Source organism: Macroventuria anomochaeta (genome assembly GCF_010093625.1).
Source record: "Macroventuria anomochaeta strain CBS 525.71 unplaced genomic scaffold BU25scaffold_18, whole genome shotgun sequence".
In the NCBI taxonomy this organism is placed as follows: domain Eukaryota; kingdom Fungi; phylum Ascomycota; class Dothideomycetes; order Pleosporales; family Didymellaceae; genus Macroventuria; species Macroventuria anomochaeta.
The window spans coordinates 391,290-415,607 of NW_022985379.1; the positions used below are offsets into that span (position 1 = coordinate 391,290).

The 24,318-nt window shown below is 52.5% G+C and overlaps 11 protein-coding genes across 11 annotated transcripts; 3 read left to right on the forward strand and 8 right to left on the reverse strand.

Moving 5' to 3' along the window:
• Nucleotides 1-629: 629 nt before the first annotated feature.
• Nucleotides 630-1,408, forward strand: BU25DRAFT_69875 (uncharacterized protein). The gene has a single exon (XM_033712022.1). It carries the CDS (start codon nt 726-728, stop codon nt 1,368-1,370), a length of 645 nt encoding a protein of 214 aa, XP_033561325.1. The 5' UTR covers nt 630-725; the 3' UTR covers nt 1,371-1,408.
• Nucleotides 1,409-2,541, reverse strand: BU25DRAFT_69874 (uncharacterized protein). The gene has a single exon (XM_033712021.1). It carries the CDS (start codon nt 2,374-2,376, stop codon nt 1,447-1,449), a length of 930 nt encoding a protein of 309 aa, XP_033561326.1. The 5' UTR covers nt 2,377-2,541; the 3' UTR covers nt 1,409-1,446.
• A 73-nt stretch (nt 2,542-2,614) lies between these two features.
• On the reverse strand, nt 2,615-3,252 carry BU25DRAFT_469568 (uncharacterized protein). Its single transcript, XM_033710762.1, has one exon. It carries the CDS (start codon nt 2,898-2,900, stop codon nt 2,676-2,678), a length of 225 nt encoding a protein of 74 aa, XP_033561327.1. The 5' UTR covers nt 2,901-3,252; the 3' UTR covers nt 2,615-2,675.
• On the reverse strand, nt 3,112-4,154 carry BU25DRAFT_469576 (uncharacterized protein). Its single transcript, XM_033710763.1, has 2 exons — nt 3,515-4,154; nt 3,112-3,266 (listed from the first exon to the last, which is right to left on the reverse strand). Exon 1 carries the CDS (start codon nt 3,753-3,755, stop codon nt 3,570-3,572), a length of 186 nt encoding a protein of 61 aa, XP_033561328.1. The 5' UTR covers nt 3,756-4,154; the 3' UTR covers nt 3,112-3,266; nt 3,515-3,569.
• Nucleotides 4,155-4,185: 31 nt separating this feature from the next.
• On the forward strand, nt 4,186-4,767 carry BU25DRAFT_411214 (uncharacterized protein). The gene has a single exon (XM_033706498.1). The coding sequence runs from the start codon at nt 4,300-4,302 to the stop codon at nt 4,540-4,542; it is 243 nt and encodes an 80-aa protein (XP_033561329.1). The 5' UTR covers nt 4,186-4,299; the 3' UTR covers nt 4,543-4,767.
• On the reverse strand, nt 4,695-5,387 carry BU25DRAFT_342232 (uncharacterized protein; the record flags this gene model as incomplete). The annotated part of the gene is made up of 2 exons (XM_033702900.1): nt 4,695-4,877; nt 4,935-5,387. 2 exons carry the CDS (start codon nt 5,385-5,387, stop codon nt 4,695-4,697), a joined length of 636 nt encoding a protein of 211 aa, XP_033561330.1.
• A 661-nt stretch (nt 5,388-6,048) lies between these two features.
• On the reverse strand, nt 6,049-6,791 carry BU25DRAFT_422021 (uncharacterized protein; the record flags this gene model as incomplete). Its single annotated transcript, XM_033708128.1, has 2 exons — nt 6,049-6,551; nt 6,584-6,791. The coding sequence occupies 2 exons, from the start codon at nt 6,789-6,791 to the stop codon at nt 6,049-6,051; spliced, it is 711 nt and encodes a 236-aa protein (XP_033561331.1).
• Nucleotides 6,792-7,084: 293 nt separating this feature from the next.
• Nucleotides 7,085-20,471, reverse strand: BU25DRAFT_368859 (dynein heavy chain). Its single transcript, XM_033703906.1, has 3 exons — nt 20,020-20,471; nt 7,706-19,971; nt 7,085-7,656 (listed from the first exon to the last, which is right to left on the reverse strand). Exons 1-3 carry the CDS (start codon nt 20,309-20,311, stop codon nt 7,204-7,206), a joined length of 13,011 nt encoding a protein of 4,336 aa, XP_033561332.1. The 5' UTR covers nt 20,312-20,471; the 3' UTR covers nt 7,085-7,203.
• Nucleotides 20,472-20,761: 290 nt separating this feature from the next.
• BU25DRAFT_411216 (uncharacterized protein) lies at nt 20,762-21,891 on the reverse strand. The gene has a single exon (XM_033706499.1). The coding sequence runs from the start codon at nt 21,701-21,703 to the stop codon at nt 20,828-20,830; it is 876 nt and encodes a 291-aa protein (XP_033561333.1). The 5' UTR covers nt 21,704-21,891; the 3' UTR covers nt 20,762-20,827.
• Nucleotides 21,892-22,213: 322 nt separating this feature from the next.
• Nucleotides 22,214-23,201, forward strand: BU25DRAFT_411217 (cytochrome c reductase iron-sulfur subunit). The gene is made up of 3 exons (XM_033706500.1): nt 22,214-22,605; nt 22,660-22,810; nt 22,864-23,201. The coding sequence occupies exons 1-3, from the start codon at nt 22,531-22,533 to the stop codon at nt 23,043-23,045; spliced, it is 408 nt and encodes a 135-aa protein (XP_033561334.1). The 5' UTR covers nt 22,214-22,530; the 3' UTR covers nt 23,046-23,201.
• A 12-nt stretch (nt 23,202-23,213) lies between these two features.
• Nucleotides 23,214-24,277, reverse strand: BU25DRAFT_491633 (uncharacterized protein). The gene is made up of 4 exons (XM_033711581.1): nt 24,172-24,277; nt 24,090-24,119; nt 23,823-24,029; nt 23,214-23,760 (listed from the first exon to the last, which is right to left on the reverse strand). Exons 1-4 carry the CDS (start codon nt 24,265-24,267, stop codon nt 23,239-23,241), a joined length of 855 nt encoding a protein of 284 aa, XP_033561335.1. The 5' UTR covers nt 24,268-24,277; the 3' UTR covers nt 23,214-23,238.
• Between the last annotated feature and the right edge of the window lie 41 nt (nt 24,278-24,318).

The following is a 24,318-nucleotide window of genomic DNA, read 5'->3' on the forward strand; positions in this document are numbered from 1 at the left end:
GTGCGTGGTGCGAGAACTGGTACGAATAGATTGCGAAGTTGTGTCGATACAGTGAGATTTTCTGTAGAGGGTGCGAAGCTCGTTAGAAATATGAAATTTGACAAGCTGTAATGGTGTGTGCGTTAGTCGCTCCGCTTACAGCAGTAGATTCGAGGTGAAGGTAAACGGCAGTAGACATGACGTTTTGTAGCTATTTTGTCCGGCCGGTGTTACTATTTGAAGAGTGGGAAGTTAAAGAGGATGTACGTTGGTTTCGATCATTGCAGATGAAAGAAGCCGTAGGCTCAGTCTCATCCATTGTTCTTAGAGGCTGCTTTGTTCTATCCGTAAGCCACGATACGTCCCCCTAATTGCCAAACAAAGGTTTCAGCACCAAGTCTCGGCCTCTTCGCAACCCAAAGCACCTTGTCGTCCTGCACACGATTACGTGCAGTTTCCCAGTCGAACCTTGACCGGAGGGTAGAGCGCCGTTGGTAGTGAAGGTGCGTGCCTGCTGTGTACGTCTGGCGCGAACTATAGCACATAAGTGGCATTCACCTACCGTTGAGCCTGGAGTCATGCCATGCGCTCCTGCTGGATGGTGGTGATTATGTGATAGCGTCACCTGAACTTTCCTCGCGCCTGCTCTTGACTGCGCAAGTGCGGGAAGTGCAACATTGCACTTGACTCTCACCAGTAAACAAGCGCACGTTTCTCACAACTTCTCAACCCTCTCTAACCATTACATGATGGGAGATGCCGACCCTTCAGAGTTGCCGACGCAACCGCCCATGGCCATCAACACTTCGACGAAGCCGGCAGCCTGGCGCTTAGCCAACTCCACTCGATCTACGATCCAGTCTCGCCCTGATTCGCAGCACCTTGAGCACCACAATGAGCCAAGTCCAGGATGGTCCGCAGTCCAGCACGATTTCGAACGGCGGCTTAGCCGTTTCGGTATCAAGGTCTCTGAGGATAACAACAATCCAGCTTCCAACACCTCGAACAAGCCGATCGCACAATCACGCGCTGCCGCTCACGCGATCATGGACCGCTACAATCTTGACACGGCGCCGCGGGACATCGTCGCGTTAATATCCAGAACCGAAGAATTCCCACCCCTCGAGGCCCCGACCATGGCGTGCTTTTCGAAAAACAAGAAAGAGACCAAGGTCGAGACCTTAGAGCGACAGTTGCGGCAGGCACAAACAGAGGCTCAGATTTGGAAGGAGAAGTCCGAAACTCAGGAATGCGAACTCCGTGTATCTTATGGCGAAACAATGGAGTGGAGGATGAAATACGAAGACTTGTATAGCGCTATTATCCAGGCCCGCGAACTACAGCCACGGGACTTGCGAGTGAAGAGGGAGGGCACGAAGTCGTTGGGTTGAATGCGCAGTGCATGGACTGTATGCTCGAAGGAGGGTCCGGGTGAGACATTGTCAAAGAAACATATTTTCTCTGTGATCATTGACCAAGGCTCTGGTTCTCTGGGAGTCGCCAGATACCACTCAATAATTCAACGAACTTGTATGCCATCTTCTTTCCACCATCCTCATTGGGTTCGACCCTGGCAGTATAGTCCTTCGCTGTCTTCCCATCCAAGACTTCGTGTAACGCACAGGGCACTACTTCAGTTCCTTCAATTTTGATGTTCTGTGTCGCCGTCCTGTACAATGTACTGATCACCGTTTGGAGCTGGCCGGGCCAAGTATTGTATCCCAAAGTCTTGAGCTGAGTGTCCGCCCAACTATGCTGACCAAGACCAGATTCAAGCGGGAAGTAGATCATGCAGATGATGACAGCTCGTGGTCTTGTTTTGGCAGTCATACGGTCGACATAGTCCTGGATCTTGTTGCCAAACATGTGGTGGAAGTACTTGAGAGACGATGCGGTTCCTTTCTCAAGCGATGATCGGGGAGTTGCCCAGGCCAGCAGGAGCATGTGTCGTATGGTGCATGGGAGTGGTTTGAGGGCGATGTCGTTAGCGCCCACACTGACGATTAACACGTCTTCTGAACGGATGTTGTCACGGATGAACTTGTCGTGCGTAAGTAGCTCTTGATCTCGTTCACGAAGCATGGATTCTTCCACCGCAGTGTTGATGCATGTCGCCCGGTCGCCAAGCAGGTGGTTCATCCAGAATGTAACATCGGGTTTAGGTGTAGGCTTGTCTAGCGTGTGCTTGTATATCTCAGGAGTCTTGACTTGAAGTTCCTTATCAGAGCTCACCCAGTACTTGTTGTCAAGTGAGGAGTCGCCTGCAAGGTATACGATAGGATTGTTCGGCCTGTGCTCCGTAGTGATAGCACGAAACGTGGTGAGATCTTGTATCTGATGGCCTTTCCATTCGAAGTAGAACCTGGAGCAGTTGATCTTGCCTAGGTTTGCTGTCATTGTCGAACGGATCGATGGGTCAGAGCTGCGAAGCACGGTGGCTCAAAGGTCAGAAATGGTGTATGCTGTGTATCAAAGTATGATCTGGAAGCTGGTGGAATCGCGATAGCTTAAGCGAACCGCAGACATGTTATGTAAAAGATACGTTGCGCTGATGCTATGCTTAACCACCACGGCGGTTGAAGGCAGCAGCGGAGCTTCATCCGGCAACCCGTGACGTCACCCGCGCTAATGTCACCCTTGCTCTTGTTGGCTACGCACTCCTGGTCTTTTCCAATTCACGATGCTCAACTCAAGATTTATGTAGAACAGGAGGCGACTCCTACCTCACTAGAATGACTATCCTCAAAGGTGGGGTTTATCTTGGACCTTTCCCCCCGCCAAGAGGCCCCCGCCGCTAAGATACAAGGGGGGTGTGTGAGGGCTCGGCTCGGTCCCACCTGAGCTACACCGACCAAAAAGGTACAGTAACCCAATAGATATGGGTACTGGGAGCCGAACAGTATATACCCGTGATATATCATGCGTTCCAAAACCGTCCCAGATTAGTATCCGTGATTTCATATTAGCCTGTTCCTTAGTCTGGGGATCGAAAACAAGCTTTAGTCACTGTAAGCTGATGTAGGAGTCAGTGAATCCAGTATCTGAGATTGCATAGACCCAACCAGGGGTAGGATACATAGTCCAGTTGGCTCAATGGGTTTTAGCGGGCCAGATTATCATGGGATTGAGACACCTGCCATCTGCAGAAATACATTCAATAGCAGTTACCATGGTACGCTTAACGCGCGCACCTCTATAAGCGTGTGTGTCGTCCTTACCGACTAGGGCTTTAACTGAGTTTAGCATACTTAGCATTATGCCAGTCTCATCCATAATATAGACGTTCTCTGACAGTATAGCTGGGTTTTATAATTCCTTTCTGTGGAAGGGTTGAGATGTTGATTGATTCTTTTAGCTATTGGCTGGAATCGATCAGGACTATATAGTAGAAGGCAGTAGCAGTGAAGGGTGGGAAGCAAACTGAACTAACCAAATGAGCTGGACAGTCACTGCAGCGGACCGCTAGCAAACACAATCAGTGCAGTGGACCGCTAGCAAACAGATTGCAATCGGTGGATACCTTCACCCCTGCGACACTTTCCGATCACTTCGAACCAATACTTAACCTTATCATATATGTTATGTCGGTTTCAATCCTGCGACCTGTTCTTCTTCGCTAGGAGCTCTGAACAATGTTTCTCAAATGCCTTAGCCCAGTTTGGGCCGAGAGGCTTGAGTAGCCTGTCCGCAAGGGGCCAATTGCGAGTGGCACTGAATGCTATTGCAGCTACATGCTTCATCCGCACAGGTGTTCCGAATCTAAATAGTAAAGTCATCTCGTTACAGGGTGGTTCTCGTTACGTAGTGCAGGATATTACTACCGAAGATACGCCAACAGCACGGGTAGTGCCTGTGGCGCATCAGTGTACAACTGTACCATCGAAGCGTCGAGGATTGAAGCGGGGGTTATGTGCAAGAAGGTCCCATGCGGCGTCGTCCGTATGCGATAATCCGTTCGGGACAAACGACCGCCCAATCATACTTTATTACACGACGGATCCTTGGATACTATCTCGCTGCTCCCACATTTCCCCTTCGCAGGAGGCTATGATGGCTGGCTTCAGGCATCTCCAACCGACAATTTTATTGGCGGAGACATTGCGTCATATAACTACTCCTAGCCACGTGATTGGATCAACATCTCCGACTCCGATGTGTCATTGCGGCTGACTGGCTTCCAGTTCGATCCGACACACCACTGTTGTGCCGTGGATTGCTCTACTACTCATCTCGTCGTTGGTTTTGCTCATTCTCGGTATATCCACCATCGTTCTCCAATGCGTCACGTCAGTCCCCAATATTCTCAGTTACTTGAGCACAATGACGCAAGACAACCCGTACACCGACTTGCCTTCAGGTGCGACAGCTTTTGACGGACCGAAACACACTCGAGCATTGCGTGACTTGAAGGTGGGACTAATGAATATACGACCACGCGACGAAGTCGGTTACATCGCGCTGAAGTCGGTCGAAGACGATGAAGTGCGTCTCAGATCACAAATGATTCAGAAAGGTAGGCTCTTTGATTTGATTTCTAGAGCAAAAACTGGGTTGATGGCCTAGCTTAGTCATTTCGTTGTCATCCATCGTATCCTCAAAGTGGTTGCGTTCCAATGTATAGCCTCAACCCTGTCCTTCCTGCTCTCCGTTCACTCTTTTCTCTCAAGCTCGGATGTTCAGACGCTACCTATCCTCCATAGCAGCCGCCTTGGCCCTTAAGTCAATTGACATACCTTCTCATCGAAGATGATGTCCTTCTTCACACGCACAAGGTGCACACACGGCTCCTCGTCATACATGACCGGATTCTCAGCTTGTTTTTTGCGACAAGCGTGGCCACACTGCTCCGGACGTCCTCGGTGAACTACGATCTGGCGTGGACACAAGTAGACCTTTTTCTGACCTTTGATCTTCAAGTTTATTAGTCAGTCAAGCTACCAATTGCATGGATAGACAACGCAACTCACCACATGACGCTCTTCATCGATGGCGCTCATAAAGCCTGTAATGCCAATAGTAGCTAGGTCGTGGGTGACGCTACTGTGTGTGTGGACAGAGATTGCACTGAGGTACCTCTTGTCTTTGATCCAGTCGTGTAGTGCGTCGATCTGAAAGTACTTGGCCTCAACTGCAAGTCGGTTATAGAGGTTGTAGTTGAAACCATCGGTCTTCGTGTAGAACAGCGGGAACACTTCAGGTCGTCGCATGAATGCGAGGAGGTACTCGAATAACTCTGGGTCTGCGTCTAGAAAGTAAGATCCATCGGGCTCGGGCGTCCAAGCAAAGCGACCGTCCAGCTGGTGGCGGAAGAGACCAGACTCGGAGGTGAGAACGTCGGTAGAGACCTTGAATTTGCGTCCGCCAACGTCGAGAGTTAGGGTATTGAGGTAGTTGACGGCTCCCGACATGTCTGGTTTGTCGCCTGTAGCCGGCTGTGTAGAGGTTTTCGCGGTGCTGTCGCTGGGTGCAGGAGCTTCAATGTCCGCGGATGTGAGGCGCAGGAACTCTCTTTCGAGATCGATCATTTCTTCGTCAGGTATTTGCATCATCAATGTAAGGGGCGGATATATGTATGGCAGGAAGTGGTTGAGCTTTGTTACTGAGCAAGCAGTCGGCTTAACGAGCGAAGGGGGCAGTTTGACTGCGGTTTTGTTCACGGTGAGACTTTACCATACGCAAACACATCGTGAAGTGAACACAATGGCGCACGAGGATCAGGTGCTTACAATGTGTTGCTATGAAGAATCAATGTTGTTAAAGAGCTTGGGGTTACGAATGATGCTCATCGACCTTACCAGGACTTTCACTTCACCGGCACCTGCGTCTCTCCCGCGCCTGCACCTCTCTGACGTCACTGCACAGCTCGAACCCACACTGACGCTTAAGGTCATCTTTCTGACTCCTTACACTGTCAAGCTCAGCTCGCACATCCGCGATGCGCTCCTCCGCTACCTTCTTGCGTCGAACATATTCCTGTAGCTTTTCCTTATAGTTTCCCTTCTTCGCCGGCAATCTTTCTCTAATACGCTTGGTTCTCGCCTCCGCAAAGTCATTGGCAATCCTATTGCTTCATGCTTTTTCCGAATAATGTCCGAGGGTGTTATTTGCTGTTGCATCGATGGTTGCAAGCTTCCATGACAGATTCGTGTGCTCTGTTGTCGCAGAATTGAGCTCGTTTTTGGTAGGTTGGAGGTGACTGTCCGCCGTCTCCATGAGGTTGAGTGCGTTCAAATACTCCTTCACTCTTCTCACACGCTCCGGCGTCATGCCATTGTAGAGTCGATCTTCATGTCCGGGCTCGTTGTCGACAATGATGGGCTGTGACCATGAGCTAGCCTCTGAGACGAACAGACTCTGCTCGTCTTCGTCCTCCTGATCAAGTGCGATCATTTCATAGTTGACCCTGCTTCTTCGCCCTGTCCTCCTGCTCGATCGCGGACTCTCCTGATACCCACTATACTCCTTCACCCTCCTCTTCCTCCTCCCTGAATCTGGCGTGCGCGGAGTCTTCGGCGTCAATTCGGGCGATTGAACATGCCATAACCGCCACTGTTGATGTTCCTCGTCTGCCTCTCCGACATGTCGTTCTCCGTCGCATACCCACTATGCTTCGATGGACTGTCGACATCTGACTGTAGTGTGCTGTCTTTGCTGGCTTCACCGGTGTCAGAGGAGGAGCTAATGACGATTGCGTCGGCGTGGCGGTACGTTTGCATCTCAGTGGCATCGCTATTGCTTTCAGAGGCCGTGGGAAGGTGTCGTGAGCTTCCAAGTACCTTCTTACTGTGTTTCCGAGCTATACACACTCGCATAATCGAAACATGAAAGCTCGACAACAATATCGTAGTCAAGCTCAAGACAAAGAATTTTAAGTCAGCAGATCGCACGAATGTCCGTAGTCACCAGAAGAGCGAGGTTGAACAAAACAGTCACGTCCGTTAGAGGCGATTTCATGTGCCAACCATGCACAGTGTTGGAGAAGGGGCCAGAGGTACGAGCGATAGGCGCGCGCACTCACGGATGCCGGACACTCTTTTTTTACGTAACAACGTGATTACTGCTACGAAGTTTACTACAAGAAGCAAGCTTGCAAATAAAGTAAATGGATATATGGATCTAACCGATACGAAACCCACCCCTACTATCATGCAAATGCTCAAAACCTAGCGCCATTCACTATCCATGCGACATTCTTCGATATCAATCTAAGCCGAACGTAGAGATCTACGATTCAGCCTCAGCCATTATGTGCTCGCCCTCATCCAGCATCTCCACCACCCTCTTCAAATTTCCAACCATCTCCTTGGCCTGCCCCACAAGCAACAACTTCTCCGCGTTGGCCGGCAGCCCCAAGTACGTAGGCGGCTCACGCTCAGGCAGATCGTTGACCCACTGCATGAAGTCATTCCAGCCGGTGGAGCTAGGCAGCTCGAGGCCCTCACTGTGCTCAGTGTCCTTGACGATCTTGAAGTTGTCCTCGAAAGCCGCGGGCGTCATGCACTCTTGCACGATGGAAGTGAGAGTGCGCCAGTCGGCTTCGTTGTCAATCTTACCACCATACATCTCGGTGACGAGAGTGGTGATCATGTCCCATGGGATCTTGGCGGGAGCGATGTTGGAACGGCCTTGAGCGACGGTGTCGATCCAGGTGTCGACGATGAAGCTACAACATTCGTACTGGCATTCGTTAGCACTAGATCAAGTTATGGTTTGGGAATAAACTCACGTCGCTGTCGTTGAACTCCCAGAAGCCCTTCCAGCCGAGAGTTGGTGCGTAGCGAAGACGCTCTTGGACCACGGCATGCAAGAAAGACAAGATGAGGTAGACGCGCGCCTTCTCCACAGGCGGCTTGATGGCCTTCTCCGCTAGAGACGACAGTGAGTCCTTCATGTTGGCGCGAATACCAGCAGGTTGCTCGTAAGATAAAACGCGAGACGCTCGAAGCAGGTTGACAGGGATCTTCGGGCTCGATTCCATCGACAAGAAGAGACGGAAATCAGGGTTAGGTTTGAGCGCTTCCAACCTCTTCTCCAGTGACTGAAGCCACTGAGGAGCCAGGTGAACGTTCTTGACCAGCACCCAGTTGCCCGTTGTAGCAGCGTTGGCAATGGCCTTGTCTGCGGTGGTGGCACCTTCATTGGAGCCCATGGCAATGTTGGCGCACGATACGCGCTCCCTCTCGACGAGGTTGTCGACCTTGTAACTGGCGTCAAATCCAGGGCTGGAGCTGAGTGCAACAGGGGTGACGGCGTTAACTTGCTTGACAATGTCGCCAAGGTCACCACTAGCATCCAGGATGCCTTTGCCAAATACTTCCGTAACGAAGCGCTCGACTGCGGGTACGAGGCGATCAACACGGAACAACTTGACCAGAATGAGAGCCCGCAATTGCTTATCGAACTTGTTGAGGTCTTCGTGCCAAGCCTGAGGTACGTATCGTTCAGCAAGCTCCTCGGTCAAGAATGCATCCCAGGCATCATCTTCGATCTTGTCCAAGTCGTCCTTGAAGATGGACTGCCTGCTTGCGCGTTGTAGCGCCTCTTCCCTGCGTTCTGGCTGAGTGGAAACATCGACCGCTTCCACATCCACGTCAAGGATCTTGTCAATGAGGGTCTTGTCCATCTTGTAGGGCGCAGCTTGTACAAGAAGCATTGCAAAGGTAACACGGTCCTTCTGCAGTAGGGAGAGCGAAGTGCGACGGTAGGCATCGACAAAGAGCTCGGTAATGATCTGGTCGATACGAGCGGCATGGTTCGTGCTAGAGCCGTCCCTGACCTTTCGAAGCACAGCCTCGAAGATTTGCGTGAAATACCGCAGGGAGAACTGGTAGAAGTGGTTGAGATGATGCAATTGCTCCAGAACAGCAAAGATAGCCGAGCAGGAACGAGCAACGACAGTGTACTCCTTGGTGATGTTCTCGACCTCTGTCATGACGCCGGCGGTCTCCGAGACCTTGTCCGAGATCTCCTTTGCCTCCTTCTTGAGCGTCTCAAGGGTCTCGATGACACGGTCGTCGTCAAGAATGTTGCCACGAGACTCGTTGAGGGCTTGTAGAAGACGCTTCTCGAGTTGGCGAAGATGGACAGCAAACTCGCCCTGCATCTTGATGAGGTTGGATCGTCGCTCATCGACATCGGGTCTCTCGGACTTGAGGACTTCATTGAGAGTCTGCGTCTGCAAGCTGCTCTGCGTAACCGTAAAATTAACGAAGGTGGTACGACTGCAGATGTCAGGAGCGAAGTTGGCGGAAGGATCGCGTGTCGAGAGGTACAAGCGGAATGTTGGCGAGAAGTCTATCTCTTGTTTGCCAAGCTGAATGAGCACACGGCCACCAGTCTTCTGGTACTCCTTGTTGAGAACATGATTCAGGATTGGATCAAGATATTCAGCGTCCTGGATGAGGATGGGGTTACCGAAACGCAATGAACTCTCGAGCTGCTTTACGAAAGAATCGTCCAGGAAGCTCGTGACTGTAAGGCGACGGTCCTTGCATTCGTTTTGCAGGAACTCGGTAGTCCTGCCTGACGGGTCGATAATGAGAGGGTAACGGTTGAAGCGCTGGAGCACGATAGCGTTCTCGGTACACAGATCGTCAACGGGCAGACCATTGTGCTGCCACGTCAATCGATCATCGGCAGTCGAAAGATACTCCGTGATCGGGTTGGGCGTCTTGAAGCTAATGCCGGAATTCTTGAGCTGGTCATACCAATCTTCTGTCAAAGCCTTCCTGTACTGCTGGTCGTAATATCCGGCGTAGGCGATGAAGGCAGCAGCAACGAGTACGTCGCCAACAATGGTGTCGATCTGTGAGTCGAACGATTTGCTGCTCTCCTCCCATCGGGATTGTTCGGAAGACAGACTGTCAAGAAGACGTACACTACGATCGACCTTGAACTGGACGGTTGACATCTCAGTCTTGATCGCTTGCGTCTCACTGATCAATACGGCGTAGTCTTCCTCGTAACGCTTGATATTCTGGTCGAGCCTTTCAATCAAAACCTGGGTCTCGTGAGCACCCTGTTCAGTCTCTTCCAGCTTTTGTTCGAGCTCAGCGACTTCCTTGCGGAGAGGTTCAACTCGGTTAAGAATCTCGGAGTACATGACCTGTGCTTGGACCCACTGTACAAGGGGACCGCAAGCCTTCGATGCACGATTGACCTTCTCGAAAGTGAAGTCTTCCTTGGACAGATAGTCTGCCTGCATCTTGCGACGAAGCGGAGCGGTCATCTGCCTCTCATTGTCAAAGGCAACGATGCTGGCAATGAAGTCGTCACGCCTGACGATACCTTGGATGGTTTTCCAACTGTCTGGTTTGTGTCCAAGGAGCGTACACACAGCTTCCAAAGCGAGCTTGACACCAGCTGGTGGGTTGCCCATAGATCGAACTTCGGTCAAGTGCTGGCGCTTGATGTTCTGAACGCTCTTCTGTGCCTCAAGGACAGCCGGTTCCGCCGCGTCCAGGTCCCGGTTGACCTCCGTACTTCGCTCCTGGATTGCTGTGCGTTCTTGTTGAAGTTGAGCTTCTAGCACCTTTGCACCAGCCTTTTTCTCCTCGGCCTGACGCTGATCTGCAACCATTTGCTGCAGTTTCTGGTTTGCCTCTGTAGACTTCTGTTCAAGCTGCGTCTTCTTCTGAGCGAGGCTTACTCGCAGATCCCTGACCTTGTCAAATGTCTCCCGTAGCTTTTCCAAACCAACGTTGAGATGACGTTGTTGCTCCTCGAGATCCTCGCGCTTTTCATTGTAGAGTTTGACATATTGCGCAACGAAATCTAGGAAGTGGCGAGGCGTCAAGTACATCTTGCGGTTCTGCGTCTTCTGGAGCTTGTCGTTTTTGCTTCGCAGAGAGTGGTGGACAGCAACCATTGCATTGACCACACTCTCGCGGTGAGAGGGTGGAAGGCTGAGCCCGCGGTAAGCGATGGGAATGCTATCTGGCGCAACATAGTTCGATCGGTCCAGATCCACAGAGTGCGTCAGTTCGGAACCGACCTGGAACAGAGCCTGGTCTGACCAATCCCCGAACCAATTGAGTACGCAACGATTGAACAGAGCAGGACTAGTAGCAGCCTTGGATGAGAGGCCTTCCTCGGGCGGATTCATTGTGAACACAACGTGAAGATTCTTGACAATTTGCTCTGTGAACCACTTGTAAAGCTCCTCCTGAGAGTCAAGTATGATGCCTTGCCGTTGGGCGCCCTCCTTGATGGATGTCATCAGAGCAGCGTACTCGTCGCCTTCGAAGAGACCAGGAACCTCGGCATTGGCAAGCAGCGTGTTCATGCGCTCCAGGAAACCGGAGTCGAGAACGTTGGCTTCGTCGAGAATGAAGCAGATCTTCTCGCCCTTGCAACCACAGCGGCGGAGTACGTTGCGGAGATCATCATCGAAGTCATCGCCCGTGTACTTGCCATGTACCTTGATCTGGTACACGCTCAGGCCGTTCATCCAGGCTACGAAGCGCGACAACGTAGTTTTTCCCGAACCACTGACACCGATGAGGATGAGATGACCTTGAGGCTGACGGAATACACGGTCGATACGAAGGACGTGTTCGAGAACATCGTTGAAGAGAATGAGCGGGACATCGACCTCTTCTTCGCAGAAAGTGCGGAGACGGGCTTTGACGAAGTCTCGAAGCTGCTCACGCTCGACGGGCACGTAGTTCTTTGATAGCCAGTTCGAGAATAGTATAGGTCCACCGAGGGCTTTGTCCTCGTCGATGGTAGGGAATTGCTCCAATGCGATACGGTGTACACAATCTTCGGTCCACGCTCGCTCGTCATCTGCGATGAGACGATCTTGGAAAAGCCGCAAAGCTTCGTGCGCCCAGATCCTGATGAGACCTTCAACCGGCAACGTCTCAAGCGGTCGAAGGGCTTCGTAGATACCACGTACCCAGCGCGTAAGCTCACGGGGCGAGTAAACGTAGTGGGGCTGGATATCCGGAGTGAACCTCCTCTGAGATTCGGAGTACAGCTGTACCATGGCCCTGGTTAGAGCATCTGAGTACCCACGCAGTGTCGGAATGATCTTCAGCACGGCACTGGTGAATGTTCCGTAGATCTGAAGCAAGGACTGCTCGCCGGGGTAGTCGACCATGATCAGAGGAGCGTGGCGTAGGAAGCGCAGACCCATAGGCGTACGACCAGCGTCTGTGGGAGGGTTACAAGCACCAACAAACTGGATGCGATCAAGAGTGACCCAAGTCTTGTCCGAAGTCCGCCAGAAACCATTGTGTTCGACGAGCTGACGTAGGAAAGAGATCGCACGTTGCGTACCGTACTTGTCGGGTGCAGGTAAGTTGATCTCGTCGCAGAAGATAATGAGCCAGCGACCGATCTGGGTTGGGGTGAGCTGGACACCGTTCACAGTCTTCTTGTACTCGCAGTACTGCTCGAAAGTTTTGATGAGCAGATCGGGAGTTGTCGCACTAGAAAAGTTGAGGCCAACGACTTGCATGTGCGGGAGCTTGCGAAGGGCGCTAAAGAGCGTCATCGTTTTACCAGAACCTGGTGGTCCGCAAAGCAGCAGCGGTTTATGCTCAGCAAGCCATGAGTAGAGAACATCCTCATGACGGACAGTATCGAGTGTGGGGATAACGACGTCGGTCTGGACGATGGAGTGGGTGTTGACCTCAACATTAGGAACCTGATTTTGCCACATCTCCCAGTCCGGCTTCTCAGGCTTGGCGTCGTAGTCGATGAGGGAGGTAGATTCATTGAGAGGCGGCAGCTCAACATCGGTCATACCAGCCACGAGGTCACCGAACTGCTTGCGGTCTGACAGCGGGCAGTCGCCGACAAGCGCCCAAACGATAGCAACGAGCAGCTTTTTAGACAAATAGGCCTCCATCTTGTCGTCTTCAAGTGGAAAGTCCTGGTGCTGAACATTATACTCGATGACGTTGCGGCAAGCCTTGTTGAGAAGCGAGAACAGGGTGTGAAGCGCGCGGATGTCGGTGTAGTCCATAATGTGCTTGAATTTGCGAGCCATGCTGAGCGCCTTTTCGATAAAGCGATCCTGTGTAAGCTTGATTTTCAGGAAGTCTGCAATCAGTCCCTGGGTCGCAAGCGTCTGCTGTGTCATCTGTCCTGGTGCTACAGAGTCATCCTCAATGTCTTCAAACGCAGTACTCTTGAGGTTCTGAATGTAGTTGTCGATCATCATGTCCACGTTGACAGTGTCATCGCTGAACCACACCATACCACATCGAGACACTGTGGCCAGGGTAGCATACTTGAGCGTCTCGACCTCGAACATGATGCGCACATTGGACGGAAGGTTGAGACGTTCACCGTTGGGCAGCGTGAGAAGTTTGTTGTCATCGAGAACAGAGTTCAGGTTTTCAACCCACTCAGGGTCGACATCACCATCAAAGACGATCCAGTGGCGCTTGCTGTCCTCACCACGCAGGTTATCGACGATCTTGCGAAGGATGCCGGTGAAAAGACCATCGGTCCACTCGCGCGTCGTGTTGTCCAAAGTACCGTAGAGCTGCTCTTTGGACATGACCTTGGGATCGATTACGTGGCAGACACCTTCAACACCATCGGCTTCTTGCAGCGCGCTCAAAAGCGTTCTCCATGCGGCTGATTTGCCGGAGCCTGACGATCCTACCATCATGACACCATGGTGCAAGTTCTGGATCTGGTAAAGCTGGAGAACCTTGGTCATCCAGCCCTCACTAACAACGAGCTTCGAATTGGCTGCTTTTTTGCGAATGGCCTTGGTGAGCTTGTCGAGAGGCGCAGGAATGTATTGAACCCCAGGGAAGGCCTCATCCTCGATACTTCGCATGATTTCGACGTCGGAGCGGATGAGCTTGGGAGCGATGGTTTCTCGAAGACTCTGAACAATAATCTGAGGCTCCATGACAACTTCATCTGCCTCTTGAGCGTCAATGATGGCGATGCGAGCTCGCTTGAGTCCACCAGAGCTAACGAGCACACTCTTGAGGGCACGCAGACCAAAGTCGTAGTGGGCTTGCTTAGATAGGCTGGAAGCACAGCTGTCGAAGAATGGAACAATCTGCTTCGAGAGGTCCTTTGCTTGTGAGAAACCTTGGGAATAAAGCATGACTTCAGCAATAAGCTCCTTATCAGGCTTGGACATGGCAATGCTTCGGAACAACTTCTTCAAGTTGTCAGGCAAGTTAGATCGACCAGCATAACCGGGGTTCATCGTGATGAAAACACCTGTGTTGCCGTTGACCTTGAGCTGGCGACCGACTAGTTCAATCTGAGCCTTGTCGTCTTTGGCACCCTTCTTGAGGCCAAGCTGGATGTTTTGGATTTGTTGGGAGACAGCCGAAAGAATACGTTCTTCAAGACGGTTGAACTCATCGAAGCAACCCCATGCGCCGACCTGGCATAAACCAAGGAAGATGCGACCCATGGCTTGAAAGTCGAAGGTATCGTCGCAGCAGAAGACGAGAGTGAAGCGACCGAGCTGGACACCGAGAGCTTTGACTGATTCGGTCTTTCCTGTACCAGCAGGTCCGTATGGCGAACCACCAAGGCGCTGGCACATAGCCTGGGTGAGAGTAAGGAAACAGCGATCGGTGAGTGGTGTTCTGACGAGACGATCGGCTACACCCAGGTACTCGAAACCGTAGTCCAGAACAGCGTTAGCCATCTTGATCCTGAGGCGGTGCAATAGATCATTGCTGGGCTCGTATACGTATCGCATAGACAGTAGCCACATATGGTGGGTCGGTGAGCTCGCGCCGACCTTCTGCAGCTTGTGGATGACATCGCGCTGGTGAACGAATTCGGTGATAAGATCTTCGCACTTTCTACGATGGATAGGCTCGAGGTCGCCAAGAACTGCTGCAGCCAAAAGCTTGAGAATATTGACTTGCTTTTCGTACAGGTCAGGCAGAGAAGTGCCTCCAGCGGTCAGAGATGCCTCGACTGCCTGGGTCCATGCGATTTGAGTTCCGAGTACAACAACCTGGGTTGGATACTTGGCGATGTAGTTGTTGAAAGCGGATGGATCCATCGCATCGGCAGCCATGAGCTGGGCGAACTGCTCAAAGGCCTCATACGTCAACTCCGCCAGAGTGGTCTTCATATTCATCTCGAGCGCGCCAAGCCACTCATTGATTCGCGGTGTCTGAACAAGGGAAACGTTTTTGCGCAACTCGACCTCTTCGCCCTCCTTGGAGCTGAAGCCTGTGATGACACCGTCCCCGTCAGTGGTCAGACCACAAAGACCAGCAAACATCTTTCTCAGATGTTTAGCGATGCGAAGAACATCGTTGCTGTTTCCGATAATCTCAAGAAGATCCTCGTCACCAACGAAATAGAAGCGAGGAAATGCGACGCGTTCGCGTTCAAGATACTCTCCCAGGGCTTTCTGGATCTTAGTGAGCATGTCCGCGAGCCGATCGAGCGACTGTTGTACGCCCGTTATGTTAAGAGCTTCCATTACGAAGGGCTGACGCGCGACCTTCTTCATAACTGTCAGGAACTCGGCGTTGATATTGTTGAAACGTGATGATTCCATCGGCAGCAAATGTTTAATGTCTGCGTTGCCAGTGAACACTCCTTCCAGGTAAACCCATTGACGCTGCACATCGATCCAGACGTCGAACAGGACGTGGACGCGGTTGAGTCGATCTTCCCATACCGAAGCTTCTTCCTCGAACTCCTTGAAGTACGGGGACAGTCGCATTGTTGCTAGCCCACTAAGATTTTCACTACACTTGGCAAAAAGCTCGTCCCAACCCTTAATGAGGCGGCATTTGTTCTGGTAGTTAACCAGTTGTAGTTCGTAGTTCTGCCATGTTTCGCGGACATCTTTGACGTACACTTCTAGCGCCATCTCGGCAGACGCCTGTTCAAGCACGCCTCGGATGATCTTTTCGCTAGGGCCAAGCTTGAGATCCCACACGTCACCCAAGGTCATGGCAGTAGGTGAGTACATCTTCCCAGGCTTCAATTGCTTGAAAACCTTGACCCAGTGACGCTCGCGCACAGCATCAGAGCGCAGGTCTTCGATGATTTTGTGCTCTTTCTGGAGCTGCTTCAGTGTTTTCTGCACATACTCGAAGGCTTGGTACTGCCGAATTCTGGGCAGGGACTCCTTCGTGGTCTTGTCCAAGTCGTCGAGGTTCTTCCTCAGCCGTCGTGGCTGTATACTAGTCCAGAGTTGCTCGCGCAGGTCATCGAGAGACGCCCAGATGGTGCCCACCCTCGCCCAGACCTGCTTGAAATCATGCACTTCTTCGTAGAGCGTATTCAGAACGTTGATGGGAGAAGGAGGTAGTCCCAGAGCTTCTTTGGCTTTCGAGAGGTTGCTAGATTCGGTTGTCAATTGGTCGATTCTCTTGTCGTATCTGGTGAGGACAGCGGTTGCATCTTCCGGAGCAAGGTCCCCAGCGACCGGCTTCTCCGTAGCCCACTCGGCGGTCACGTCGGAAATTTTCTGGTTGACAATCTTGTCTTCGGCAGCGATCTTCGCTCGGAGTGCATCAGCCTGATCATCGGCAATCTTGGTCTTGCGAGCCAGAACCTCAGTCAACGTCTGCCACTCATGGTCGATTTGCTCCATCGGCAGCCAGTTCTGAGGAAACTGGTAGCGTTGGCGGTTCAGAGTAGCTGTTCCCTGTCGGAAGGTCGAGATCTCGGGTTCCCATTCCATGACCTGGCGCTTGCATTGCTGCACGGTAGTAATGAACGATACAGCCTGGGCTGTCGAGGATGCTTCAAGCGTCTGCACCTCGAGATCCTTGCGTGCTTTCGCAATTTCAACGAAGACCTCGTTCATGCGTTGGCCGAGCCTATTTGCAAACTTGGCAAGGATCTCTTGTTGCCATTGGTCGTACTTGGCATTAACCTTCACCTGCACCTGGTCGTAGTCTACCGTAACGTAGCCGAAACGACGGCTGATCTCAGAGTTGTCGAATGTAGAGCGGGTCTTGCGGATCTCTTGCAAAAGCTGCAGCCATCGTGAAAGGTCTTCTCCGAGTATATCGTACACGTGTTCGGATTGCAGATCCCACAAAGACTGGAACTGGAGCCATTCATCAACGTAGGCAGAGATATCGCCTAGCTTGCCCTCAACCGCGCCGTACACTTCGATCAACGAATCAGTGCACTTGCTCGGTAGATCGGAAAATTGATTGTTCGAGACATCCTTTGTCGATTCCAGTCGAATTTCGTATCGCGAAGCTTTGATCTTTTGGAGCGTGCAAACGACGGCAAGCCATTGTTGAAGCTGCTCAAGCCAGCTTGCCCGGGCGTACTCCACCGGTGGACTCAGATAGATCACCTGATTCCGCATAGTAATTTCTAATGTGAGCTGAGATAACGTCGGCTTGACTTCGTTAATTTCTCCGCCTGCGGGGTCGCTGGTAGGCCGACGATCGTCCTCGTCTTCGCCGCCGTTGTTGAAGACGTCAACCCATTGCGACACAGCATATCTCAGGCGCACGAGAAGAATGGACTCAATTCGAGTGTTCATATCTGATACCCATGTCGCAAGGTTGGCGTAATTCTCAAGATTGAGCTGATCAACGGACTTCTGAATAGTCTCCAGGTTCTGTTGGAAATTCTCCTTGTTATATGGGCATGTCTCCAGTTCCTTCAGCGCTTTGTCGACTACAGCGTTGATACTCACAAGAGTAGCAACTTTCGTTTGGAGCAGAGAGGTTGCGGCCTGGAAGTCCCGAACAAATTGCACATGCTTACTCTCGCTCCGGACACTTCCAGCTCCTGCAGGAAACCCGGGTTGGCGAACATGCAAGTCGTATGCATGAACAAAGGACTCCCACTTGAGGGGTACACCCTTCTGAATCAGGGTTTGAACATCGTTGGCATAGTTGTTGAGCAGAAGAGCAATCCCACTCAGTTCGGAAATCGAGCGAACGGTCTGGGTGTACGTTCGGACGCTCTCCATTAGGCTGACGGCGTAAGGGTAGACGCGCTTGGCTTCTTTAGAGATGTTGTTGATGCCGTGAGGGACTTGATAGCCACGCCATGTCAAGTTGCGCACCTCCTTGAAAAGAGCAATAACCTGGCCGTCGAAGTTCACGTTCAGCTCCAGGACATTACCCGCAGCCCGATTCCTGCTGACAAGGAATAAACGTCCAGAGATTGAAAGTTTATTTCGTGCAACTGCCTGCAGCCATGTCTCAAAGATGGGACGTGTGTCTAGCTTCTTCTTGAACATGTTGCTCTCCGCTTGGAGCTTCTGTCCTTCCGCGTGGAGAACCCAGTCTTTCCCCAGGATGTCCTCAACCTTGCCCATATACTTGTCGAGCTGAATCTCGATCTGTCGCGCCCAAATGACGGCGCCAGAAACCGGAGGGAAGTCTCGGAGTTGTGCCATCGCATGCGCTTCGGAGTTCGCGTACTGGCGCTTGAAGCGTTCGTGCAGCGCTTGGATGTCCTGCTTGACGCTCTCGATCAGTTGTGTCTGGTACTCCGAGATAGCTCCTCGAATCTTGGGTCGCACAAAAAGAGGATTAAACTTGGAGAAGACACGGAACATCTCGCTCGCGGTCTTGGCGGTGCCGAGACGGTCTCGAAGCCTAGCAATGATCGAATTCTCAACGCGTGAAGTACGCTCGTTGTACTTTTGCTCAGCCTGCTCGAACAGCCGTGTGCCCTCTGGCGATACATCCAAGACGTCAACATCCTTGAGAACGTCGTAGGCTTCCTTGACTTCCTTGACAGCGTCAACATCGCCGATCTCCTCAATGATCACTTCCTTGATCTGCGATCCATCAGATGACGTGGATTGAGTGCCAAGGACGTTGACGATGGTGCGCTGCAGCTGCTCGTGGTTCTTCCTGAAGGTGGTAACGTAACGAATACGCTCTTCGGTCTCTCGATGACGCGGGTTAATCTTTATGGGGATGAACTTCTCGTTCCTGCGCCTCGTCACTTCACGAGCAACGTTCGTGAACTCTTTGACGTCCTCCTCCCATGTGCGCCAGATCTTCTCTGCAACATCCATGATCGCCTGAAACTCGGGATAATCCATATGCATCAATGTCCGGCCTGATAGCTTCTTATGCAGCTCAGCATCGAGGTCAGCTGAGATAGCTTCGACCAAAGGTAGGGCTCGACGAATCGGGTACGGACAAATGCGCAGCTTCTTGTTGAGATGGTTGAAGATCTGATTGATGGCATCTTCGACAGCAACCAGAGATGTGGATGTGTGCAATTGGTCCAGTGGGAATTCCTTCATCAGCGAGTTGTACTTTTGTACCAAGTCGGTGGTCTCCTTCAAGCCAGTGTCCGCACTGAAACTGACTGTAGCCTGGAATCGCTTCGCATTCTTCAGCACGTCCAAAGTCAACCTGACACCTGCACTGCTGAGCTGAGTCTCGATGTCGTGCAGCCTGGACTCCATGGAAATCCAGAAGTTGATTTCCTGCTGTGCTGTGCCAGTCGAAACATCGCGAGAGGTCTTGGTGATGGTTTGTATAGACTTGATCCAGCCGTTGACAGTTCCCTGCAGCTGGTTCAGAAAGGTACTATCCTGCACCACGTTGGCGGGGATCAGATCCGGAGAAGGTTTCAAGTCCCGAGCTTCTGCATCCTGAAGTGCCAGCAGAATTTGTGGGTGCAACGGCAAGAGCAACTCGGGGATGTCAGCGTTATCTAACAAGTGCTGCATTGCCAATGCCAACTCGGCCATCTTCTTTTTCGCCGCCGAAATGCCAGTCCTTGAGTCGCTGTCGCCCTGGCTGTAAAGTTCCTTCGGGTTGCGCAAGCTTTTCGTCTTGTTGTAGCTGTCGAAATACGGTTCGAAGGCAGTCTGAATGAAAGAATGGATGTACTCAAAGGGAGCGCCATCTTGAGACGAGTTGTTATTAGAAAGTATAAAGCCGGGGAGTGTCGAAATCCGAACTTGTGCGCTAATGGGTATGGAAGAGTCTATGGGTATCGGTCGCTTCTGAAGGACAACAAATGCTGCGCAGTGAGGAGATGCAGTGAGTTCGGAGGAAACCGTGTATGTGTAGTGCTGCGAGACGCCTGTCAAGTGTCAGTTCGAACCCATGTTCCACGTTCGTTTGCACTCACCATTGGTCCCGTCCAACCCGTCTATAGAAGCCTCAGCACTTCTCTCCTTGACAACATAGAGCACCGACTGGTTCTCCTTCGAGAACTGCGCGCATCTCTGCAGGGTGTCGGTGCGCTTGTCGTCCGAGAGCAAGCTGCCAAGCGCATGGAGATCTCGCTCTGTAGCGCCAAGATTGACGTCGAGGACCTTTTCCAGGTAATCGACGATTATCTGAGGGTCGATAGTAGGCGGTGTGGGACTGGGCGCTCGTGAAGTGCCATTGGTGGCCCCTGGGGAGAGCGGTCCCTCCATCGTGAGCTGTTGTGTCTACTGACAAGAAGACATGTGAATCCTCGTTTCCAGCGAGGTGGGGTGGAGAGGACAAGTGTGTATTACGTCGAAGGCGACAGATCGGTGGTGAAGGGAATGTGAGCTGTGTGTTTTCTCCACCGTTGAGAAAGTCCAGGACGCGACGCGGACGTGCGTCTTGCCCGAACGGTCCCCAAGCTCCCGCACTTAGACAGCCGCAGGAATGCGGTGGGATCGCAGCATGATTGGTGCTTAGAGCTCCGCCAGATGCAGCCTTTACAAAGACGTGGCCAATGCTTGAAACACAAAGGGACGCGCTTCGTGACGGTTGCAGCTCTGACGCCTTGCTTTTATTTGTTTGTGTTTACCCCGCCGCCTCAAAAGTGGAAGGGACACTCGATGCACAGCACTTGACAGCACAGAGGCCGACATTATACTTATCATTGTTAATAGCAGCTATCTCGATTACTTGTAGTCTTCCACAATGGGAGTGATATGCACATATGCTGCGTGCTTTGTTTATTCTTCAGGTTCCCAAACCCCAATCTTCGTACGCCACTCCGGCTTCAGTTTGATAACGTGGATGGCCGCCTCGGTCTTCTCCCAGGGCACGCCAAACTTCCCGCTGTTGATCTTGCACATTCGAATCTCACTGATCTCCCCGTCCACTTGGCTGACCAACTCGAGCAGCATCTGCATGGAGTTGACGGTGTTCCTGATGATCTGATCTGGCTTGTCCTTGCCTTTGCCGTACCCAGCACTTGTGAAGACGCAGCCGATCCAATGTTGCTTGTCGCCGTCGCGTGGCGCCAGTAGCTGCGTCGTCCCAGTGGATACTGGATTAGACTTGGTATGGTCTTTGGCGCAGAAGTTGTGATGGTCTGTGTAGGCTTTCGGATACTGCTGCTTGAATGCTTTGGCGATACCGGCGCCCCAGTGACCTTGGGTGTTGCAGGCATGGACTAACACGGTGCCGGGCGGTACGTCTGCAAACATGTCGCCCTTGTGGTAGGTAAGTTGCAGCGACTTCTGGTCTGCATCTTGTCGGCCCGGCACATCAAGCCAGCCAGATGTGACATGTGTGTAGTCGAGATGCTGATGTTTGTTCTCGGTGGTGGTCTTGAATTTCTTGGGTGGAGGTGGTGTACCCGAGGTCGTCCTTTTGCCAGGAATGGCTTCAGGTACGGTGACTGGATTTTTTGCTTTGATATCGCCTGCACCTGTTGGTTTGAAGTAGGACCTGATGCTGGTGTCACGTTGGGGTGACATGACGGTTGTGCGCTGTTCGTGGCGGTAATGGCAGGTCGTGTATCGTAGACGTTGCGCGGGTGAGCGGGGTGGAAGAGTCAAAGAGAGCCTGCACAACTCCAACAAGAGATACTGAGTATGCAGCATTAAAGTGAAAGTGAGAAGGATGACTCCCTCCTACCTACCTTCAGCTCTGCTAGATGGCAGGCAACAAGAGATGGAGCCGCCCTTCCAGCTGCACCTACACCCGATACAGTATCATACCACAGCAACAGCGTATGCAGCTACTATGCATGATGATAGGACTACAGAGCGATCTCACTAGTTGAGTTGTGTCTTGCTTGCATGATTGTTGGTGTTGATGAGGTGCGGCGATGATCGGGAAGCGGCGAGGGCGCGCCACCAATCAGCTCCTGCCAAAACTAGATGATGCTGAGGTAACTCCTGCCTGTGCCAATTCTTCAGACCACGACCAACGACAACCATCACGCCCACCCGCACATCAGCGCCACGATGCCCGCCCTCGCCAACAGCGCCCGTGCCGTCGCACGATCATGGACAGCCCACCAGATGCCCGTCGCGCGGGCCGGCTGCACCGCCATGCAGACCCGTAACGCCTCGGCGTCGTCGTTCGACAGCCCCTTCAAGGGCAGCGCCGACAGCACCAAGATCCCCTCCTTCGCCGCCTACAGGAACAAGAACGGCGAGCAGAGCACCAAGGTCTTCCAGTACTTCATGGTCGGCTCCATGGGTGCGCTGTCCGCTCTTGGCGCGAAGGCGACCGTCCAGGGTAAGCCCACCCGCCTGCAGCACCCGCGAACAGCACGGCAAAGCTCCGGAAAGCGATGGGAATAGGATATAGGGCAGCTTGGGGGACACGAGAGGGCAATTGGCTGTATTGCGGATGATTTGGGGCAGCAATTCGATGAAGAGCACACCGGCTAACGCACCGCGCGACAGACTTCCTTGTCAACATGTCCGCCTCTGCCGACGTTTTGGCCCAGGCCAAGGTTGAGATCGATCTCGCTGCCATCCCCGAGGGCAAGAACGTGCGTCTACGGGTGAATCCAGGATGATATAAGGCGGGAGCTAAGACAACACAGGTCATTATCAAGTGGCGAGGCAAGCCCGTCTTCATCCGTCACCGCACCGAGAGCGAGATCAAGGAGGCCGAGGACACCAAGTGGGAGGCTCTGCGTGACCCCCAGTCCGACGGTGACCGTGTCCAGAAGCCCGAGTGGTTGATCATGTTGGGTACGGACGCTACATTGCATAGCACGGCGATCTCAGTATACTGACTACCACAGGTGTCTGCACCCATCTCGGTTGTGTGCCCATCGGCGAGGCCGGCGACTTTGGCGGCTGGTTCTGCCCCTGCCACGGATCCCACTACGACATTTCTGGCCGCATAAGAAAGGGACCTGCCCCGCTCAACCTCGAGGTACCCACGTACGACTTCCCCGAGGAGGGCAAGGTTGTCATTGGTTAAAATTCGCGCATTGTGTAAAGTAGCGAGACGAGATGGGCGGAGGGAGCTGGCTGTGTGAATAGGAGCAAGCATTACCGTTTCCTTTGGTTTCTTATTTAGATTCGGCTTGTGTGCGTAGGAATGTAACACCAGTTAGAGTCACCTCGCGTCACAGGCACAGGTCTAATGCGTCTTTGTTTGTTCGGATTCATGACTACTGCTCGTTCAGGAATGACTTGACGGCATCCACCGCGCCCGCAAACCTGCCCGCCTCGATCAGCGTCAGATGCCCCTGCGGCCTGACACCCATCTCCTGGAACGCTCTCTTGCTGTCACTCGCGCCCTCGTCCACCGGGGTATCATAGTCAAAAGTCGTGTGGCCAGTAGCGTGCTGGTGCAGCACCTCGTCCTCAGGATGGAAGTAGAACGTCTCCTCCTCGGCCTTGCCCGCCTTCTTTTTCTTGCTGGGCGGCTGGCCTACCGCCGGCAGGTTCGAGGCTACCTCCGAGTATGCTTTCGAGAGCACGAGGTAGTGTGTGAATGCATAGGGCTCCTTCTCTTCGACGGCCCATTGGATCTCCTCCATCAGCATGGTGTACATGGGCGGCACGATCTCGTGGGGCATGTTGATGAAGCGCTCGGTGAGGATCAGGCCGATCTGTGCGGGTGCGGCGGGGAGCAGCGAGGGCGCCTTCTTGCTGAGGTAGGCGTGCAGGTCGCGGATTACTTTCTTGTCCTACATAACAAGTGAGTTCCCCGACACAACGTATATACATATATATAGTGCATTAGCAGTACCTTGTGTGTCTCCAGATTCAGCACGGTCAAGAACGCATACGGATCTGTCTCGCTGCCGTCGACCTTCACCGTGCTGCCCAGCAGCGGCTGCGACAGGATCAGGTCGGCGAGTTCACTGATGTCAAACAGCTGGTTATCCACGTCAAGCAACTGACGCAGCAGCGTCTTCAGGCCGTGGAAGTCAACAGCCGGATTGGGATCGAACCACTACCAAAAGCGTTAGTCTATCCAAACAGCAGAACAGTAGCTAAAGAAGCTGGCCTATACCTCAAAGTCGACGTTAACCATGTCCATGTCCTAGACACGCATGAGCTGGGTCGCATGTGCGCGGGATAGAGATGCGCCAAACCTCGTCGCTGTCGGACTCGTCATCGTTCTTCTTGCCCTTGCCCCTGCTCTCTGGCGCATCGGGCAGCTCCTCTGGATCCTGCTTCCGCTTGGCCATTGTGTGTATGTGGTGTTGTAATTTTATGAATGTGCTGCTAATTCTTGCGCG

Excerpts from the sequence above, each read along its gene's own strand:
- BU25DRAFT_469568 (XM_033710762.1), bottom strand. The coding sequence starts at position 2,900 with ATGATATATCACGGGTATATACTGTTCGGCTCCCAGTACCCATATCTA.
- BU25DRAFT_411217 (XM_033706500.1), top strand. The coding sequence starts at position 22,531 with ATGTCCGCCTCTGCCGACGTTTTGGCCCAGGCCAAGGTTGAGATCGAT. Across the intron at positions 22,606-22,659 it reads CCATCCCCGAGGGCAAGAAC|GTCATTATCAAGTGGCGAGG; the intron begins GTGCGTCTACGG and ends AAGACAACACAG. Across the intron at positions 22,811-22,863 it reads CGAGTGGTTGATCATGTTGG|GTGTCTGCACCCATCTCGGT; the intron begins GTACGGACGCTA and ends TGACTACCACAG.
- BU25DRAFT_411214 (XM_033706498.1), top strand. The coding sequence starts at position 4,300 with ATGACGCAAGACAACCCGTACACCGACTTGCCTTCAGGTGCGACAGCT.
- BU25DRAFT_469576 (XM_033710763.1), bottom strand. The coding sequence starts at position 3,755 with ATGACTTTACTATTTAGATTCGGAACACCTGTGCGGATGAAGCATGTA.
- BU25DRAFT_411216 (XM_033706499.1), bottom strand. The coding sequence starts at position 21,703 with ATGCTGCATACTCAGTATCTCTTGTTGGAGTTGTGCAGGCTCTCTTTG.
- BU25DRAFT_368859 (XM_033703906.1), bottom strand. The coding sequence starts at position 20,311 with ATGGAGGGACCGCTCTCCCCAGGGGCCACCAATGGCACTTCACGAGCG. Across the intron at positions 19,972-20,019 it reads CGGGTTGGACGGGACCAATG|GCGTCTCGCAGCACTACACA; the intron begins GTGAGTGCAAAC and ends GACACTTGACAG. Across the intron at positions 7,657-7,705 it reads GGGAGTTCAACGACAGCGAC|TACGAATGTTGTAGCTTCAT; the intron begins GTGAGTTTATTC and ends AACGAATGCCAG.
- BU25DRAFT_69875 (XM_033712022.1), top strand. The coding sequence starts at position 726 with ATGATGGGAGATGCCGACCCTTCAGAGTTGCCGACGCAACCGCCCATG.
- BU25DRAFT_491633 (XM_033711581.1), bottom strand. The coding sequence starts at position 24,267 with ATGGCCAAGCGGAAGCAGGATCCAGAGGAGCTGCCCGATGCGCCAGAG. Across the intron at positions 24,120-24,171 it reads ACGAGTCCGACAGCGACGAG|GACATGGACATGGTTAACGT; the intron begins GTTTGGCGCATC and ends ATGCGTGTCTAG. Across the intron at positions 24,030-24,089 it reads TGGTTAACGTCGACTTTGAG|TGGTTCGATCCCAATCCGGC; the intron begins GTATAGGCCAGC and ends CGCTTTTGGTAG.
- BU25DRAFT_69874 (XM_033712021.1), bottom strand. The coding sequence starts at position 2,376 with ATGACAGCAAACCTAGGCAAGATCAACTGCTCCAGGTTCTACTTCGAA.